The sequence below is a fragment of the Onychostruthus taczanowskii genome, unplaced genomic scaffold, assembly GCF_017590055.1.
Source record: "Onychostruthus taczanowskii isolate IOZ18803 unplaced genomic scaffold, ASM1759005v1 scaffold63, whole genome shotgun sequence".
Taxonomy (NCBI): Eukaryota; Metazoa; Chordata; class Aves; order Passeriformes; family Passeridae; genus Onychostruthus; species Onychostruthus taczanowskii.
In genome coordinates this window covers 4,795,550-4,812,900 of record NW_024504012.1, presented here as the reverse complement: position 1 = coordinate 4,812,900, position 17,351 = coordinate 4,795,550, and the positions used below count along the sequence as shown (strand labels likewise).

The following is a 17,351-nucleotide window of genomic DNA, read 5'->3' as shown; positions in this document are numbered from 1 at the left end:
GCAGTGCCCATGGCACATCTACCCTGTCCCTCTCCTGCTGCCAGAGAGCAGGTACCCTCCACGAGCTGCTCACCCAGAGCCTGCCAGAGGAGCCCATGAGGGCTGGACATGGCATGTCACCCTGCTCCAGTACCAGTCCCAAGCAGCCTAAAGCCCCCTGGAGTTTGTCCCCATCTGTTGTGTAAACTGGCTCTCCCCAAACCAACCAAAAGCCACCCAAAACACCCCTGTGCATTTTCATGCACCCAGAGGGTGAACCAGAGCCAAAGAAAGCCCCGAACAGCTGCGAAGGTACTGGATCCTTTATTACTGACAGGAGGTAAATACAAGATGCTGATGGGCAGGAGGGCAAGGGCTGTGCCTCTCTGAGGGGATCCTGATGGTCAGGACCACGGCTGGCATGGGCATGAGAGGGAATGTAGGAGGTGGAGTGGCGCAGCGAGGGCTCTGCCAGCCCCTGCCCAGGCAGCCCAGCACCTAGCTGAGCAGAGCCTTCACCCAGCAAATGCCAAGGGGGACTATTTGGGTTACAAAATGAACAAACAAAAGCCATCTACAAGTATTTACAGCACCCCCCCTCCTGCCGCCAACTCCCTCCAGGCATGAGTCAGGGCTCGGGGTGCGCCCAGCCCCCCAGAGCAGCCTGCAGAGAGCAAAGCCCGGCTGGAGGGGACAGTCTTCGACATAAGTACCAGCACCAGAGGCTGCTGGAGCTGTGCTCGCAGCCCCATTGTACAGCAGGATCTCCAAGGGGCCTGCTAGCCGTCAGCTGGGAAGATGGTCCTGAGAGACGGGACATTCCCATGGGACATGCAGGTCCTCCACCAGGACAGGCAGGCAGCAACCTCCCACTGGGACCTGGTGCGTGCAACTTTGCACTGGTTCAGGATGTCTTGCTGATCATCTCTAGCTGAAAACATCCTCAGGAGGACGGTGTCTGGGCCACCTCTTCTTCGCTGGGTAGGAGAGCTGGGCCTGCCCTTCCAAAGGAGGAGCTCCTTCCCCTGGGAAGGAAAATCAGAAGCAAGGATACAGCAAAGACAAAGGGGGTGCTTCTGGCCTGGGGATTGATCTACAATCCGCCATAAAAAAACAGCTTGAAACAAAACCCATCATTCACTCTTCAATTTGTACAAAATAACAATAATAACAATTAAAATAATAATAAAAGGTGCTGGTGGCCCCTGGCTTGCAGTGCCCCACTGTGGTGGGGGGTCTCAGTAGGCAAAGATGACGTGGTAGGTGACTTGGTGGCCATTGTCCCAGGCGTAGAGCAGGCGGTCCTTGGGGTTATAGTCTATCTGCGTGGTGTAGGCGTACTCGTTCTCAAAAAGCAGCCTGGGAATGATCTGCGTGTTGGTGTGCGTGTCAAAGGCATAGGAGATGTTGGCGTTCCTCTTGTTGTAGCTGTCGACCGCGTACAGGACCCCACAGATGACAAAGCAGTTCCCGTAGAAGTTCTTGCGCAGCCCCGTCCGCCACGTGGTCTCCTTCTGAGTGCTGAGGTCGGCCGCGTTCAGCTTGCTCAGCACGATCACCTCCTGGTTGAAGCCCTCATAGCTGATGGCTGGGTAGATGATCCACAGGCCGTTCTCATCCACGGCAAAGTCCACGTCGGAGTGGCCTCGCCACCGCCACGGGGTGGACTCCTCGTAGGCCACATCGTGCAGCATGGCCCAGGCGGCCACGTAGCGCTGCTTCAGGTCATACTTGATGATGTTGCGCGTGAAGGCCCGGTTATAGTAGAAGGAACCGTTGTAGACAACGTGCCCTGTCCCAATCCAGCTGTACGGAAGCTTGTAGGAGTTGCTCCAGCGACCTGCAGGGCAGACACACCTGGCTGCTGAGACCTCCCTTTGCTGTGGGGTGAGTGGCCATGCCAACAGCACCCTCTGCCCACAGCTCTGCCTGCACTCCCTCCCTGGCCACCAGCCCGAGCCTGAGTTGTCCCATGCTCTGTACCCCACACACCGGGTGCCAGCACCCAAGTGTGGAAGGTCCGCAGGCAGATCATCCCCCCGTGATGCAGCATCGCCAGGAATGAGGATGCTGCTCAGATCAGCTGAGTGGTGGCTAGCATGGTATCAGAGAGAGTGCAAACTCACCTTGCTTGAAATTGTCAAGGTTCCTGAACTCCACCAGGGTGTTTCCATAGTAGTAATTGGTGACATAGATCCGCTCCTCCTGGGCCAGGGGGTCCTTCATCCAGGCTCCCTCATTACGCCCATAGGTGTTCTGGGTGGTGGGCCCCGAGATGGTGGACAGCGTGTCTTTGCAGCGCCCTGCGTGGGCAGGGAAAGGCTTGTGAGGCCAGAGGCAGGGTGGCCGTGCTCTCCCTGAAGGCATCACCCCCCTCCAAGCCCCTTGCTCACCCAGCAGGTACCCCCTGCAACCTTGGCTCTGGTGAAGCCTTGTGAGGCCCAGCAGGACTGGCCAGACCCCACAAACATCTCCCCACAGCCTCAGCCATGTCCCTGCTCCAGCTAAGGCTGCTGACTGTCACAGGTCCCATCTCTTTTTGCTCTGCCCAGCCCAGCCCCTAAAGGTGGGAGGAAACTACTAGGTTCCAGAGTTAATTATTAAACTTGGCACCCCAGTGAAGTGCTGTCCAGCTGCCATCTCCATGACACCTCCCTCCTGTGACCAAATCCAGGTGTTCTGTGCTTAGCAGGACGCCCTGCGGGTACAAGCCAGCCCCCCCTTACAAAGCTGGATGGGTGCAGCACCTGCAGGCACTCACCAATGATGTTCCTGATGTCCTCCTCCTCCAGGCCCTCCTTTGGGGTGGCAGGGATGGCCGGGCTGACCGGCGTTGCGGGGGTGTTTGCCTGGACCCAAGCTCCTGGGCTGTGCTCCACGTCACTCCAGCCTCCAGCGGGGGTGGCCACGAGCAAGTTCTCTGTGGCTGTGGCCACCACGGTGCTGGCCATGCCTGCCGGTAGCTGTGGGGTCCCCTCCTCTGCCAGCCCTGCCGGGGCAGTCACGGACTCCGGGGTGGGCATCAGCAAGCTCACGGCCGTGGGGTCTGGTGTGGCAGGGGACAGCGGCACCATGGATGCCGCAGCAGTGCCAGCAGCTGGCAGGGTGGTGGGAGCTGTGCCAGGGGTGGGCGGCCACCCCACTGGGGAGGGCTTTCTCATGGGCTCGCCTGCCCTGCTGCTGGGCCTCAGAAGCTGGTCCTCTATCAGCAGGTCCACCGTGTTGTCCCCGCTGAACAGCTCGTCCGCTGCCAAACACAGGCACAGGTGTCAGCCCTGCAGCCAGGAGAGTCAGGCCCCTCCAGCCGGCTCCCTGGCCACTGCTGCAGGCTGGCTGGTCCTAAATCCACCTGCATTCCCTGCCCATGTCCCCTCAGAGAACTGCAGAGGCTGAGAGTGCCCATGTCAGGAGGTGAGTGAGGCCTCATCAAGTGACATCCACCACCTCAGGCCAGGCAGAGCGGGAGGTGACGGAGATCAATTCTGCCCTGCCACCTCCCAGAGATTGGACAGGATGGAGACCCAGCTGCATTCCAAACCAGATCCCACTCACCTAATCCAGGAGGCCAAAGCAGGAGCCTCAGCCAGGGCATGGGGATCAGTGGGATTCCCCAGGCAGCACAGGCACCCCTTGCCCCTCCTCATCTCCAGGAGCTCACAACCCCCAGAGGCAGGGCTGGACGTCCTCGTTGCTGAGCCAGTCTGCACAGCGAGGGCACTTGTCCTTCTGCCCTGCCCGTGCTGACCGCTCCGCTGGTCCGTGAGGGCTCATCCCCTGCTCCCAGCACGGCCAGGGCCATGAGCCCTGAGCTGCCTTCCACCACAGCAAATACTGCGCAAACCTCCCAGCATGCCATCGGGCAGGTGGATTTGAAACACAAGCATATTTACTAAACCTCCATTTACTTCTGGAAAGGTGTTGATGCTGGGTGCTTTGAACCAAAGCAGTGAGCTATTTCCTTAGCTACCAGGGATTTTCCATGGAATAACAATGCTACATTGCCCCGCATACTCAGCTCAAAGGCTGCGCAGCGGTGAGGTACCAGCTGTCCCTCCTCCCACTGCTGCTCACACACACTTTGCCCCCACACTGCAGGGGATGAGGCACTGGCTTTGCTGCGGGATGCAGCCACCATCCCACCAAGCACGTCTGCATACCCAACTCACGTTGCTCCTCGATGTCATTCTCTGACTCGGTGGACTGGGCTTTGTAGTAGGTGACCCCTCGGACAATAGTGGGCTTGGAAGGAGGCCGGCTCCTCACCCGCAGCTTCCTCTGCAAGAGCTGCTCAGGCTTCTTGTCCTCCAGAGGGAGGTGCAGCTCTGGGAGGGATTCCACAGAGTTGATCTGCTGGGAGATGGTTTCATCCTTCAGGAATCTTTCTTCATATCTTCCCTGGAAGAGACACAGGAGGTTGTTACCAGATGGGCTAGAAATGCCATGTTTTGGTGAAAGGGAGGTCAGGCTGCACAGCCCCATGCTGGGCAGGAGGATTTGAGCTCCCTCCTTCCTCAGGGTCTCCCTCAGTCCATTCTGCCATGGGAAACCCTTCAGGACACAGCAGGGTGGCAGACCAGCACTGCTCCTGCATATCCTTGGTGCCACCCTGCAGTTCTGGGACTCAAGAGCTCTATAAGGCACATGCTGTGGGATGCAGGGCAGGCAGGAGAAGTAGGGTCACTCCCTGGAATGCCAGGGGCTGGTTCCAGCAGCTGATCTGCAGAGTGTGCAATGTGCCCTGAGCTTTCACAGGGCAGAGAGGCTGAAGGCACCTTCCCAGCAGGAGCGGGAACCTCCCAAGGCAGGGACCAGGAACCCCCCCCGGGCAGGGACCAGCTGCCATAGCTCAGGTCTGAAGGATTTCATCTCATTAAAGAAAATCGAAAAGCCAGCCTGAGGGTTGAAGCGGTGCCCATTTGGCTGACAAGATGGGCCCTGCTGCAATTAGCAGCGAGAAAAGGGGAATATTGGGAAATGAGGTCACTCGGGGTAATAAAAGCCTCACGCTCTGCTCCCCTGCCTGGCCGGGGCTGGCTCCTCTCCAGCAGGCAGCAGCTGCTCAGCTCATGGTGTGGGGAGCAGGGGAGTGGGGCTGGGAGCACGGCCGGACACCCCTGCTGGGCACGGCTCTCCCTGGGGCAGGGAGCACTGGCACAGCACACTTGGTGTCGTTTCCCTACCTGCTGACACACAGTGCACGTGTGGGAGCCCACCCCTGTCCCCAGGGGCTTGGGGAGCCCGTCCCCACACAGGATCTGCAGAGCAGGGGTGGAAGGCAAGCACAGGCTCTTGCCATCCTTTGCAGCTGAGCACCCCTGCTTGAGCTGGAAATTATTAACTAATTGTTCCCCCCACTGCCAGACACCTCCTACTGCCCTGCAGAGGGACACTGGGGTGAGGGCAGTATGCTCCAGGAGCTGCCCAGCAGGGATCAGAGGAGCGGGGGCCATCCTAGATAGTACCACTGAAGCAGCAAGAACTTCAGGACACCCTGGACAGACCTTTTCCCAAAACACCCCGCTCACATCTCTCTGCGGCTGCACAGAAACTGCTCCCCCAGGCAAAGGATGTCCCCACGCTGGGCAGACCCATGGGGACCCCCACAGTCTGGTGCTGGGTGCCAGAACCAGGGGGATGCCCAAGCCCCTGCCCAGAGCCCACCAGGCTCAGGGGCTGGTGGTGGAGGGGTAATTTCTTGGCTGGGAGGGAGGGGAGGCAGGAGACAGGCTGTCCCTCCACCGAGCCCCAAGCCCTGCTAATCAAAGGCTCTGCTTCCCAGCGCTTCCCAGCCAGCCCCGCAATGACATCACGTTTTCCAAGCAGCTCAGCCACCGCTGACCTCGAAAACCAACAACCCCGTGGGAAGGGGGGAGGCCGAGGGAGCAAGCTCCCTCTGCTTCCACCTACATCCCGTCCCAGCAGCAGCTGGGCTGTGCTGAGACCCAGGCTTGGAGTCGGAGGTGCATAAACAGGGTCACTCCGGTGAGGAGAAAATCACCGCGGGGCAGCGCGAGCAGCAGCAGTGACGCTGAGCTGTACCTCTGAGTGAGCGTAGGCAGCCTCGGCGTCCCGCTGCAGAGAGCTCTCGATGTCGGCCAGGCTGTTGGTGAGGAGCCTAGAGCAGTTTTCCCTGCCAGGGGGATCCTGCAGACCCTCCTCCCCGCTGGCTCCTGCCCGCTGGCCTTCCTGCGTGAAGTTCTTGGACATGCCCTAGGAAAGTAAGAGAGGACACTTCAACGACAAGGGATGTTCTGTGGCCCCCAAACCACAGCCCTGGAGTTCTGTGCTGCCATCCTGGGCTCACAGCTGGGGCTTCTCCATGAGGCTAGGCACTTCAGCTGCTAAGAAGATGCCCATGACCCCAGTGGGATCCAGGAACCCCATCCCTGGTGTACATATCCATTCTTTGCTGCAGGTTCCCATGGAGTGAGAGAGTGGCCTTGGGGCTCTTCAACCCCCACCCTCAGCCACATTCACCAGCTCACAGAAGGAAGAGGAAACGACAAGCTGAAACACCTTAAAGTCAGCCTGGTATCCTTTGCCTGTGGCAGCAAGTTCATCTTGCATTTATTAATCTCACTTTCCTGCCCTGGCCACACAGTGCCTGCACTCAGGGACTGCTGCTCCCCAGCACCCTCTGCTCCCACAGAATCTGAGAATCTGGGGACAGGACAAGAGCCAGTGACTGTCAGAGAGCTGTCCTGTGACAGGGACAGAGCCGGGGCAGGTTGCAACTCACCCAGCAGGCAAAACCCTTCACCCTTCTCAGTCCCCCAGCCACAGGCACACCCCGTGCCCAAGGGATTGTTGCAGCCTCTGCTCATCACTCCGTGGGCTTCTACACTTCAAACAGCCACTGCTTTGGATGGGTGGCACATCAGTCAAAGCACTTTAGCACAGGCACTGGGGGTGGTTATCCTGATCATTCATTTTCAATCTGTTCTGTCATTAATTTCTCCTAAAACCCACCATGACCTCCATCTGTGACCTCAAAATTGCCAGCTGATGCGACAGCTGTGAGCTGCAAACAAAGCAGAGGAGCTGCCTCACTAGAGAAAGCACTCCATGGACCAGGAATTGGGGGTTCCTTCCTTCTACTGACACCATTGGTCTAAAACACCTTGTTGTACTGCAAAGAACTCATGAAACCTTCCAACCTCTGCAAAAACAGAGGGGTTAACCCCCAGCATCTGAATTCCCAGTCTTTACCCAAGAATCGTGAGTCACAGATTTACCAGGACACTTTGAGGCCAAGTCCAATGACACAGGGACTCTCCAGCAAGCGTTTTGCTGCAGTAAGCAGAGGAGCAGGGGATCTCACGATGCTCTCCCAGGAGCAGCACAGGAGCAGCTCTCAACACCATCCTCCTTTGGAAAGGATGACTGATTCCAACAGCCTTGTGCCCTTACTGCTTCTCCTCTGTAACGTTTGGCTTATGACCTGCTTAGGGATAAAATCCCCTTGAGAGGAGAGGCAGCACCAAAGCCTGCCCTGTGATGCTGCTGAGGCTGCTCAGCTGCTGCACAGGGGAGCAGCTGCCAAAAGCACACCCGCCTGGGTGGGGGATGCTCTGAAGCCATGCCAGGCTCCAGTTCAGCATCTCAGCTGTCCGTGCTGTCAGAGCCCACGGCTGGCGCGGGGTGTGAGCCTCTCCACATCCTCTCAATAGGAATTCTCGTGCTAAGCCAGCAGCAAGAGGCGTTTCACACCTGCTGCCTGCATCAGCTCGGCTCTGCCCCAAGCACTGAGCAAACTCCTTCTAACCAAGGCCTCTCCTGCCTTTCTCCATCCTGTCCAAGTGCCTGCAGGCAGCTTCAGCTGCTTTTACATGATCCTGCAGCCTCACTTCTGGGAAATTAGAGGCCCCTATGAATTCCCTGCTCCTACACCTCTACAGCTCTATCCCAGACCAAACTCCTTCAGCTCTACGCAGCTTTCTGCCATCTGCCTCTCTGTGACAGGCTGTGAGCAGAGTGACCAGGCTGCAAAAGTCACCCCATGTGCCCAACGTGCCACCAGCACTGCTGGCTCTAAACTCCCCTGCAGAAACTAGCTGGCAGGCAGGGTCACTTTGGTACTGGAGCAGAGTGCAGTGATAACCTCACCGAAACAATCCCTTGGCAAACCCAAGTAACGAAGAACACACTAAACCACAGGAAGGGGGTGGGATTGCAAAGAGCAACATTGGTGCTTTGTTATTTTCAGGCCTCAAAACCCCTTTTGGGTCAATCTCCATGCTGGAAACTCAAAGCCCTCCAGGCAAGCGTGCTCCCCTCAGCAGTCTCCTTCCTGACCCCAGGATGGAGCACGCTGTGCCTTCCCGAAACACTTTGCAAGTGGAATTTTGGCTTTATAAATCATTGCCTCTCAGCTCCTGGCTGCAGACGAACAGGACTGCTCCACTCCGACAAGAATGTAGAATTACTGTCCCAGATACGGACCACGGGAGAAAACTCCAGTATTTAATCTGGCAACCTGTTGCTACATAGCCGAGCACAGCTTAAACTGCAAACCTTACGCTGTGCTAGCCAAAGAAATATTAAACTGTATGGAAGTGAAAATTATTTCACTGGAAGGCTGCTCTAAAATTAAATGGAAGGTTGAGAGTTCTGCTCTGTTTTAACACAGGCCAAGACGTAACTTGGTCCTTCAGGAATGTGAGCTCCTTGGCTCCCCACAGTCCTGCGGAGTGTACCCCTGCACCAGCCTTGAACCTCTCGCCCCCACATCAAACAGCACAAAAGCTCCTGGTTGAGAGCAACCATCACAAGTAAAACTGAGAATAGGAAAAACTTAACAGCAGGGCCTTCTGACCCAAAGGAGATGCTGCTCCTGCTGAGGCCACAGCTGGGATCCAACTCCCAGTCTGAGCCCCGAGGGACTGCGAGAGCTGGAAAGGGTCAGGCAAGGCTGATGGGGTGGGGATGCACTGAGCACTGCCTGTGATCCCGACTGGTTCAGATCCAAGTCTGGTCTGGTTTGGTTTAAGCCAAATAGTTAATTAACATTTTTTCCCAAGCAATGTGGCTCTGAATGTACCAAAGGTAGCAGGAACTCGGTTGGAGGCCAGTCCCACCGAGGGCAAGGACATTGCAGGAGAGCAGGACTCACCTCCTCGAGCTTCTCCACCCGACCCACCAGCTTGGTCGTGACTGAGTGCAGCTTCAGAAGGTCTAAGCCATAAAAGGCACTTTCCAGCATCTCAACGATGGAGGAGAGCTACAAGGCAAGGGGAGAACAGTCAGGCAGCAGCACTTGCTGTAACATACACCCATGTAGCTTCTTCAGCCGAAAAGTCAAGTGCACTCCATCTGAGTGCAAGAATTTGGATTAAAAAGCAAATTTTTCCTTACGCAGCCCTGCTGCACTGCTGCCCTGGTCAGAGCACGGCATGCAGAGTGACACTTGCTACCTCCACAGAGCCTCAGGGCTTCAGCAGCACATTTTGGGTGCTGGGGATTAGTAGCAGAGCAAGGTAAAATGCTCTTTGCCAGCTTTAGGCAGGCTCTCCCACAAGCCCAAAGGCTTAACCACTCCACCAGTGATGTGACTGCCAGCAAGAGGCAACAAGAAAAAGGCAGCTCAGTTTGAGGTCAGACTCTGAGTTTGTGCCATCCTGTGCTCTTTTTCCTGGAACAAGAAGAAACTTGTTAAAAATTTTTAAAATACTCTCAAATTGCAAGAGCGAAGAAATAGAAATTCAGTGCCAGCCTGACAACAGTTGCCTTTCTGACAAACAATTTGATCAGAGGGATGCTGCTCTCTCCTGCAGCCACCCATTTCACAGACACCCTGCATTTAAGACACCCCTGTGCCTGTGTCCTGCCCAGCATCAGCCCTTGGTCACCCCTGGGGATCTGGACAGCAGAGCCCTTGTTCTGCATTCTGTCTGGTTTCTGGTGCTGCGCCTCAGAGGACAGTGCTAAGCATGGCACAGCTAGTGGGAAGGGCTCCTGGGCCACCTCCCCCTGGTCCCACGTGTCCCCATGTGCCCCCACATGTCCAGCGTGGTGCTGTAGACTCTACAACCCCGATGGCTGAGCAGGATCTTCAGTGCATAGGAATTATTACAGAGCAGTGACATTTTCTCCCAGCAGCTACAAACTGGTCAGCAGAGCTTCATAAACATGGGAGAATCGCAGGCAGCACTGCTGGCAGCACTTGGAGTTTCCACCCCAGCCTCTGCAGCCTCCCTGTGGAGCTGACAGCAAAGGAAAGATTTTTTGGGCCAGATAAAATGACAGCATTAAGAGACAAGAGCTGTTTTATGGCTGTGCATCCACTTTCCACTGAGAGCTGGATGGAGACGACCGATACAATGCACACTGCCTGCCAGACAGCCACTGGAGACAACCACTTTCCCTCCAGGCTGGAGAATTTCCATCAATGCACAAAGGTTGCAGACTGCATTAACCTCCTTCCAAATGATCCTGAGCACAGCCTCCTTGCACTGACTCTGCACCAAGACCCCCAAAACTCACACTGTGCCTGCAGGCAGCATGCTGCCATTTCACAAAAATAGATCTGAGATAAAGCTACTCCCTGCCAACACCACGCTGACCTTTCCCCAAAGACCATACTGATGTTCCTATCAACTCACCGTTTCCCTCCTTTCACCCACTGTGGCCTTTGGCTCCCACTGGTCTGATGGTCCACAAATTCCCACTGGACCTTACTAAAGGCACAGATGGGACTGAAACCTTCAGCTGGGAAGCCCAGTGCAGGCATTCGACTGAGTTTGGTTGCCATGGGCTGTGTTCCTGCTGCCTGGATTTCTCTCTCTTTCTCACCATTCCCTCAGGGACTCATCCTCCAGCCCACCCAAGGGAGGGACCTTCCCACGGCTCTCCCACACATGCAGTACCCAGGGCTGTTGGGTCAGTTCATAAGAAAGTCTGGTAAAACACAACATACAAATGACCCTGTGCCCTTCCTGCTGCTGGACCAGGCAAGAGCAACGCTTGCTGGACCAGCAAAGAGAGTAAAACCCTTTGGGGCTCCTCAGAGCTGTGCTGTTCACTCACTGATGAGTTGTGGGAGCTGCTCCTCATGAGTAGCTTAAGAACTGGAGCTGTGTCCTCTCCTTCTTCCCAGCCTCTCCTACAAGAAAGGGCTGTTCCCAGTGATCCCGACCCCAGGAGGGGCTCTGTGCCTGGAGGGAAGGCAATCCTGTTGCCCAGCTCCAGGGATAATGCCTGGCAGCAGAGAAAACCCCCGTGTATGTGGGTTTGGACAAACCTTGTGCAACCGCCTGGCCGCCAGCCCTTGCAAAACGAGCGGGGGAGCCGGGGCCAGTTCCTAGAGGACAGCCTTTCACACCACAGCTGGCTGCGAGCTGCTCCCCAAGGGGAAGCGCAGCCGGAGCCAAGGGACAGCCAGGCAGTTCTGCTCCTCCTGGAGGAGAACGAGGAGGGAGCTGCTGGTGCAGGACCTCTGCCTGCTTCCCGGCAAGGGACCACAGGGGTGGCTCTGTCGCCTCGGGGGTGTCCCCTCCCCTAACCACAGAGAGCTCACGACTCTCATCTAAGGCCACGTGGGACCTCCTGGCTTTTCCCCACACAAGGGACCACCAAACAACTCCAGACTGGGACTCCTCCTCCCCTGGAATGATGGATTGTCTGCCTGTGCCTATTTATCTTCCCTAGCTGCAGGGGAGCTTGGACAAGAAGCTGCTAACTGTCTGCAGTCGGACAAGATGAAACACATCCTCAAGCTCCAAATTAATTAGAACTAGCCCATCATGGTGGCCTCAATGGCAGCTGCCCCACAGCACCTTGCACGCCACCCCCCTTCCCACCTGAGAGCGATTTAGGGACACCAGTGCCACCAGCACTCAACCTGCCACTCCAGGGACTCGCCAGGACTGGACCAAGCCAGTGGCTTGTTCTGCTGCCCTACACTGGAAGCAAACTGGAAAACCCAGCAGGGTCTGCTGCCAGCTGCTACACCAGCAAAAGGAAGCACCCAGTAAAAGTCAGGAGTACTTAGAACACACACTGTCACTTTTGGAAAAGAGGGATATATTACTAGAGAGATAATACTAAATAGTAGAGAAGTGTCAGCATTTAAAACAACAAATCCATCTTGCCTCAGCCAGCTGTGTATCACACCCTCATGCTGACACATCAGCAGCTTTTGGCACATGGAAGCCAAATCAGCTTTTTTCTGTGGGTCCTTGGGAGTCCCTGTCTGCAACAGAAAAAAGACCTGGCAGCTGCTGAGCGGAGCAGAGCTGTCCTCCAGGGATATTTGGAGCTGGACAGAGGGCAGGGAGCAGCCCAGTCCCTACTGGGTTCTCAGCACAGAAAGCCATGGTGGATCCCGGGCAGCACGGCATGAATCAAGTGAATCATCCATTGCAGCTGCTCAACTCAATCCCTTAAGCTGAACTTGATTTCTATATCAAACATGCAGATATAAATATAACAAGGAGATGGTTTAAGAAAAAAGGTTAGGAAATAGAGGGTTTTTCAGAAAAAGCTCAGAAAAAAAAAGGCTTCGTAAGATGATCACGTCCCCAAGGAGTCAGGAGCTGAAGCTGCTCTCCTACCTTCAGGTCGCTGCTTTCTGCCTCCCGCAGCTTCTTCAGCCTGAAGTCGCCCTCGCAAGGGTTGAGAGCTGAGGGGGGGGCAACGCACGCACACTTGCAGCTGGGTCCTGACGTGATGGTTTCCACCGTGTAAAAATCCTCCGCTCTGAAGGCGCCCTCGTTAATCCTCTGGCAGGCGCCACGGCCCAGGGGTCTGACCAGGCATTTGCAGCGGCAGTCGGAGCCTTCGGACACCGCCTTCACCTTGTCGTAGTCACCTAGCAGCTGAGCACAAGTCACCAGCAGTGAGCAAACCTCCCGTCCTCTGTCTGCACGCCCAGGGACAAGCAAGGCCTAGAGCTCAAGGTGCAAACAAGGACACTCTGGATACCCTGAGTCTCGAGGAAACTGGCCAGCTCTTCCAGAATCTGCCAAGCCAAGGAGCTTTCTAGAGAGCACAGAGCTGATCACTACCTGCAAGGGGAATAAAACCTGGCTTCTTTCAAAAGGGTATTTTTTATTGCACTGTGTGCAGAACACCACTTTGAATTTTAAATACAAGAATTTTTAATTTTTCTGCTTTCTTTTAATGCTCTGTGTGCAAAAGACCGAATAAGCCACCTGCTACCCAGAGCAAGACTGTTTCACACAGGACAACAGGGCAAGGGTACATTGGAAGAGTGACTGAAAGCCACCCTATAAGCGGCGTAACCTGGTGGTGAAGCAGTACTTCTGATTAGCCCTATACAATGCCAGGAATTTCCTTTACGGAGATTTGCAGACAGCGCTTCTGGAAGCCCAAGCACAAAAATAACTTTGGCGGTACATTTGCAATAGTCTCTGCATTAGCCATTTCCGAGGGCAGATAATAACACACTGCCTGATCAGCCAAATCTAACAGAAACCTCCACCACATCCCACTGGCAGGGAAAGAGCCCGGATCCCTCCCCTCAGCACACAAAGAGGCCCCAACAGCTCTCCTCTCAAGGAGTTTCCCTTTTCTGAGTCCCCCTGGAGAAATGATAGGATGGAGTCTGTGTAGTGCTCCCTGATGGGCTTCAGTGACTTCACTGTGCCCCCCGTGATGAACTTCCTCCAGTGCACAGCATCACTGAGCTCCACCGAGAATGTTCACCCAGCATCACCCAGGACGTGCGCAGCATCACCCAGCACCACCGACAGCGTACACCCAGCATCACTGAGAGTGTGCACAGTACCACCCAGCGCTGCCGAGAAGTCTACACTCAGGAGCACCCAGCTCTGTCGAGCACCTACAGCACGCAGCAGCAGCCAGCGCCCCGCGGGGCGCGCACAGCCCCGCCCGGCAGCGCCCAGCCGCACGCCGAGGTGCCCGCAGCCCCCGCGGTACCTGCGAGAGGATGTTCTCCTGGTTGTCCGCCTCGTCCTGCAGCGGCTCGGCGGAGGGCCCGGCCGTGCTGGCGGGGTGGGTCCCTGCCCGGCAGCCGGCGCCCAGCGCGGCCAGGCAGAGCAGCAGCGGCAGCGGCCGAGCCATGGGCGGGCGTCGGAGGGGCCGGGGCCGGGGCCGGGGCCGGCGCGGAGCCGCCGCTGCTCGCTCAGGTGCGGAGGGGCGGGGCGGGCGGGATCGGCCCGGGCTCCCGCCCCGCTCCTCCTCCTTCCCTCCCTCCCGCTCCTCCCTCCCACCCTCCGCTCCTCCCTCCGTTCTTCCCGCGGTCCTTTCCCCTTCGGCGGCGGAGCGAGTCCCTGGCGGCGCTTCCCACCTGCGACGGGGGCTCCCCACAGCCCCAGCCCGCTGCTCCCGGGGGCTCCGCGGGACACTCGGTCATCGCCCGCCCGGAGCAGCCTGCGGGGAGCCCCGGCACGCGGGGCTGCTGTGGGGAGCCGCCACCCACCTCCCGAAAGGGCCTGTGCTGCCGGTCGGCACCCGGCGAACCTGATCATCCCATCCCTGCCGTGTGCCAGGGAGCTGGGGCAGATGGAGAAACGTCCTTACGGCCTGCCTGGCTCCTTTTCCACCTCCGGGAACAGCCTGGCTCTTACCCTCCATCCTTTGTGTGGCAGGGAAGTGGTCCCGATGGCATGGCACGGCACACCGCGGCTCTCAGTCGCACTGCCCACACTGGGCAGCGTGTTCCAAGAAAGGCTCCCAGCCAGGAGTGCGGACCTCTGTGTGCTCACTGCAATTCAGGCTGATGCCGTCAGGAAGCGGCTGTGCTCTGGCAGTCCTGTATCCTTGTGCACCTCCTGCCAAACGGAAATGTTCTGAACACGCTGTTCCCAGGGAACCCACAGGCACAGCATCTTGCACTGCAGAGCGGTCTGCACTGCCGTGACGATGGCTGGGCCTCACCGACACTGAGGGGAACGTGAGGTGCCCTTATAAACACACCAACGCAGGCCAGCACCATCTCCCACATGGAACAGACCCACGTTTCCTCCAAACATGCCCACAGGTCACAGGCACACGCACAGCAAGTGGCACGAGAGTCCACGTAAGCTCTTGCTGAAGCAAGGCTGTGCACAATCCAAGCACCCCCTGTCCCTAATGCACACGTGTCCCAAAACCACCCCAGATCTGGTGCCTGCAGCCGTGGGAGCAGGCACTCTCCTTAGGGAGACTCCAGCTCCTCCACCCCTCTCTCCCACAGTAGCTCTGCAGGGATTGAGCTGCCAGACACAAAGAAAACATCTCGTGTGAGAGAGGAAGCGGCTGTGGCACAGGGGATGGCGGACGATGCTGACATCAGGATTCGTGTGGGATGGCGCTGTGCCTCCTTTTTCTCTGGCCTCCCTGGGAAGGGAAGCCTGCGGAGCAGGGGTAGGGCCGTGTGCATCCCTGCAGCAGGGCTGAGCAGAGCTGAGCAGGAGGGGAAGCAACCAGGGAGGCTGGAAGGAGAAGGACGGTCAATCTTTGGCAACTGGAGAGCAGTGGGAGGCAAAGGCACCTCTAAAAGCCTCCCCCGACCAGCCTCTCTCAAGGATAATAGGTCCCTTGAGCTCCTTCACTTCTGTTTCCATGGCTCAGCTTCCCTGAGGACAGCTACCCCATCTGTCCTGAGGCTGCCAGGCCAGCGCTTCGGGAGTCCCCAGCCCGTGCCCAGCTGGCCCAGAGCACCCAACCCCCATGCAGTCATGGCACTGCCAGGGCTGGCAGTGAGAGCAGCCCGGAGAGCTGCCACAGCAAACAGCATCTAAAACTGTGGAGGCCTTTTCCTTTCAAGGCTTTCACTTTCAAAAGCTGGAAAAACATAATGAAAACAAATCAACCATGGTATTTCAAAACTAAAAGGAAGGACTTCATATATTACTGACATACCTTGCCAATTTCTTTTATTTCTAAGGGGAAGAAAGCATTTCTGGTGCTATTTAGTTTGGGTTAAAGATGGGTTTAATCCTGTCCTTTGGAGGCAAGGAGAGAAACTGACAGGCACTTTGGGTTCAGAGCAGTCATCTCTAGAGTCTGAATATTCCTCCTTCAAGAAAAGGAGGCCCCTGCCAGCCTGTGTGGTCTCCTGCCACATAGGAGAAAAATACACAGATTGAGGAGGACAGCAGAGCAAGAATATGTGGTTCTGGCTTTTCTGTCTCGCTGATGGAGACTGGCCCAAACTTTGATGAGAGCAGGAGGCCCCAGTATCCCCATACCTGACCCTATTCTATGTTATTGGGCTCGAGCAAAGCCAGGGCTGCCCAAGGATGCAGGTAGACAGCGCTCTTCAAAGTGCAACAAGAACAAACACCACCAGGTCTGGGTAAAAGGGAATTTAACAGTCTCAAGACAGGCAACGAGCGTGTCTGTGCCTGAAGCTGTGAGTGCAAAAACGTGCCCCCTGGAAGCACGTCCTTGGTGCCTCACCTCTCTGTGCTTGTCTGGGCCCCTGCGAGGGCAGTGCCCTTCGAGGGGGCCCTTCAGCTCGGGGACACTGCGAGTCAGACCAGGCCAGGGGTGGGCGGTGGGTGCGGCATGCAGGGGCCGTTCCTTGCGATGCCGCGGCGTGCTGAGATCGGCAGGACAGACGGACGGCACAGGCGGCACATCCTGCCCTTTGGAGACACCTGAGGCTGCCGGGCACCCCGGGGCGGCTCCCGGGGGCTGCGGACGGGTGCCCAGGGTGGGACCCCGCGGGATGCCCGGGATGGGACCCCGGGGGATGCCCAGGGTGGGACCCCGCGGGATGCCCGGCGCTCGGCCGCTCCGTGCCCGCCCGTCCCGCTGGCGGGGCCGCAGCTCCCCCGCGCGGCATCGCCCGGCCCGGACACACGGGCGCTCGGAGCCGGGCTCCTCTCAGCTCCTCGCGATTAAAACGCTTCCTGCCCGGGCGAGAGAGCCGTGCTGGCCTGCCCGTGACCCGCCGAGCCTCCTCCAGGCGGCACAAGCCCCAGCGCGCCCAGCCTTTCCTCTCAGGAGAGATGCTCCAGTGTCTTCTCCATGGCAGTGACCCCCACTGGAAGCTCTCCAGGGTCTCTCCTGCTGCCGGCCAGCCCCACACTGCATGCAAGCACTCCAGGTGTGACCCATGCAGAGTAGGGGGAAGGATCCTCCCTGTGCCTGCTATCAGCCCTCAGCTAATGCACCCAGACACCATCCACCTTCTTCCCTCCCAAGGTGTGTTCCTGGCTCCTGCCCAGCCGGTTTCCTGCCAGCACCCTCAGGGCTTTCTCTGCCAAGCTCCTTTCCAGCTGGGTGACCCAGCACATACTGGTGTAGGGGCTGTTCCTGTCCCTAGTGGGACTCTGCCCTTCCCCGTGTTGAGCTGCATGAGGTCCCTGTCACCCCATTTTCCCCAGCCTGTCTCTGCAGGGCAGACCAAGCCTCTGGCTTGCCAGGTACTCCCGCCAGTCCAAAAGGACACATGTCAGATA

The 17,351-nt window shown here is 57.4% G+C and overlaps 1 protein-coding gene across 2 annotated transcripts; it reads right to left on the bottom strand.

The window, feature by feature from the left end:
* Positions 1-182: 182 nt before the first annotated feature.
* Positions 183-14,134, bottom strand: OLFML2B (olfactomedin like 2B). Of its 2 annotated transcripts, none has more exons than XM_041420016.1 (8): positions 13,879-14,134; positions 12,531-12,794; positions 9,092-9,199; positions 6,019-6,189; positions 4,146-4,374; positions 2,741-3,226; positions 2,106-2,282; positions 183-1,819 (listed from the first exon to the last, which is right to left on the bottom strand). In XM_041420016.1, exons 1-8 carry the CDS (start codon positions 14,020-14,022, stop codon positions 1,218-1,220), a joined length of 2,181 nt encoding a protein of 726 aa, XP_041275950.1. In that variant the 5' UTR covers positions 14,023-14,134; the 3' UTR covers positions 183-1,217. The 2 variants fall into 2 exon arrangements, with proteins under 2 accessions (XP_041275950.1, XP_041275949.1); XM_041420015.1 differs by having other exon boundaries at positions 4,137-4,374; positions 13,879-14,132.
* Between the last annotated feature and the right edge of the window lie 3,217 nt (positions 14,135-17,351).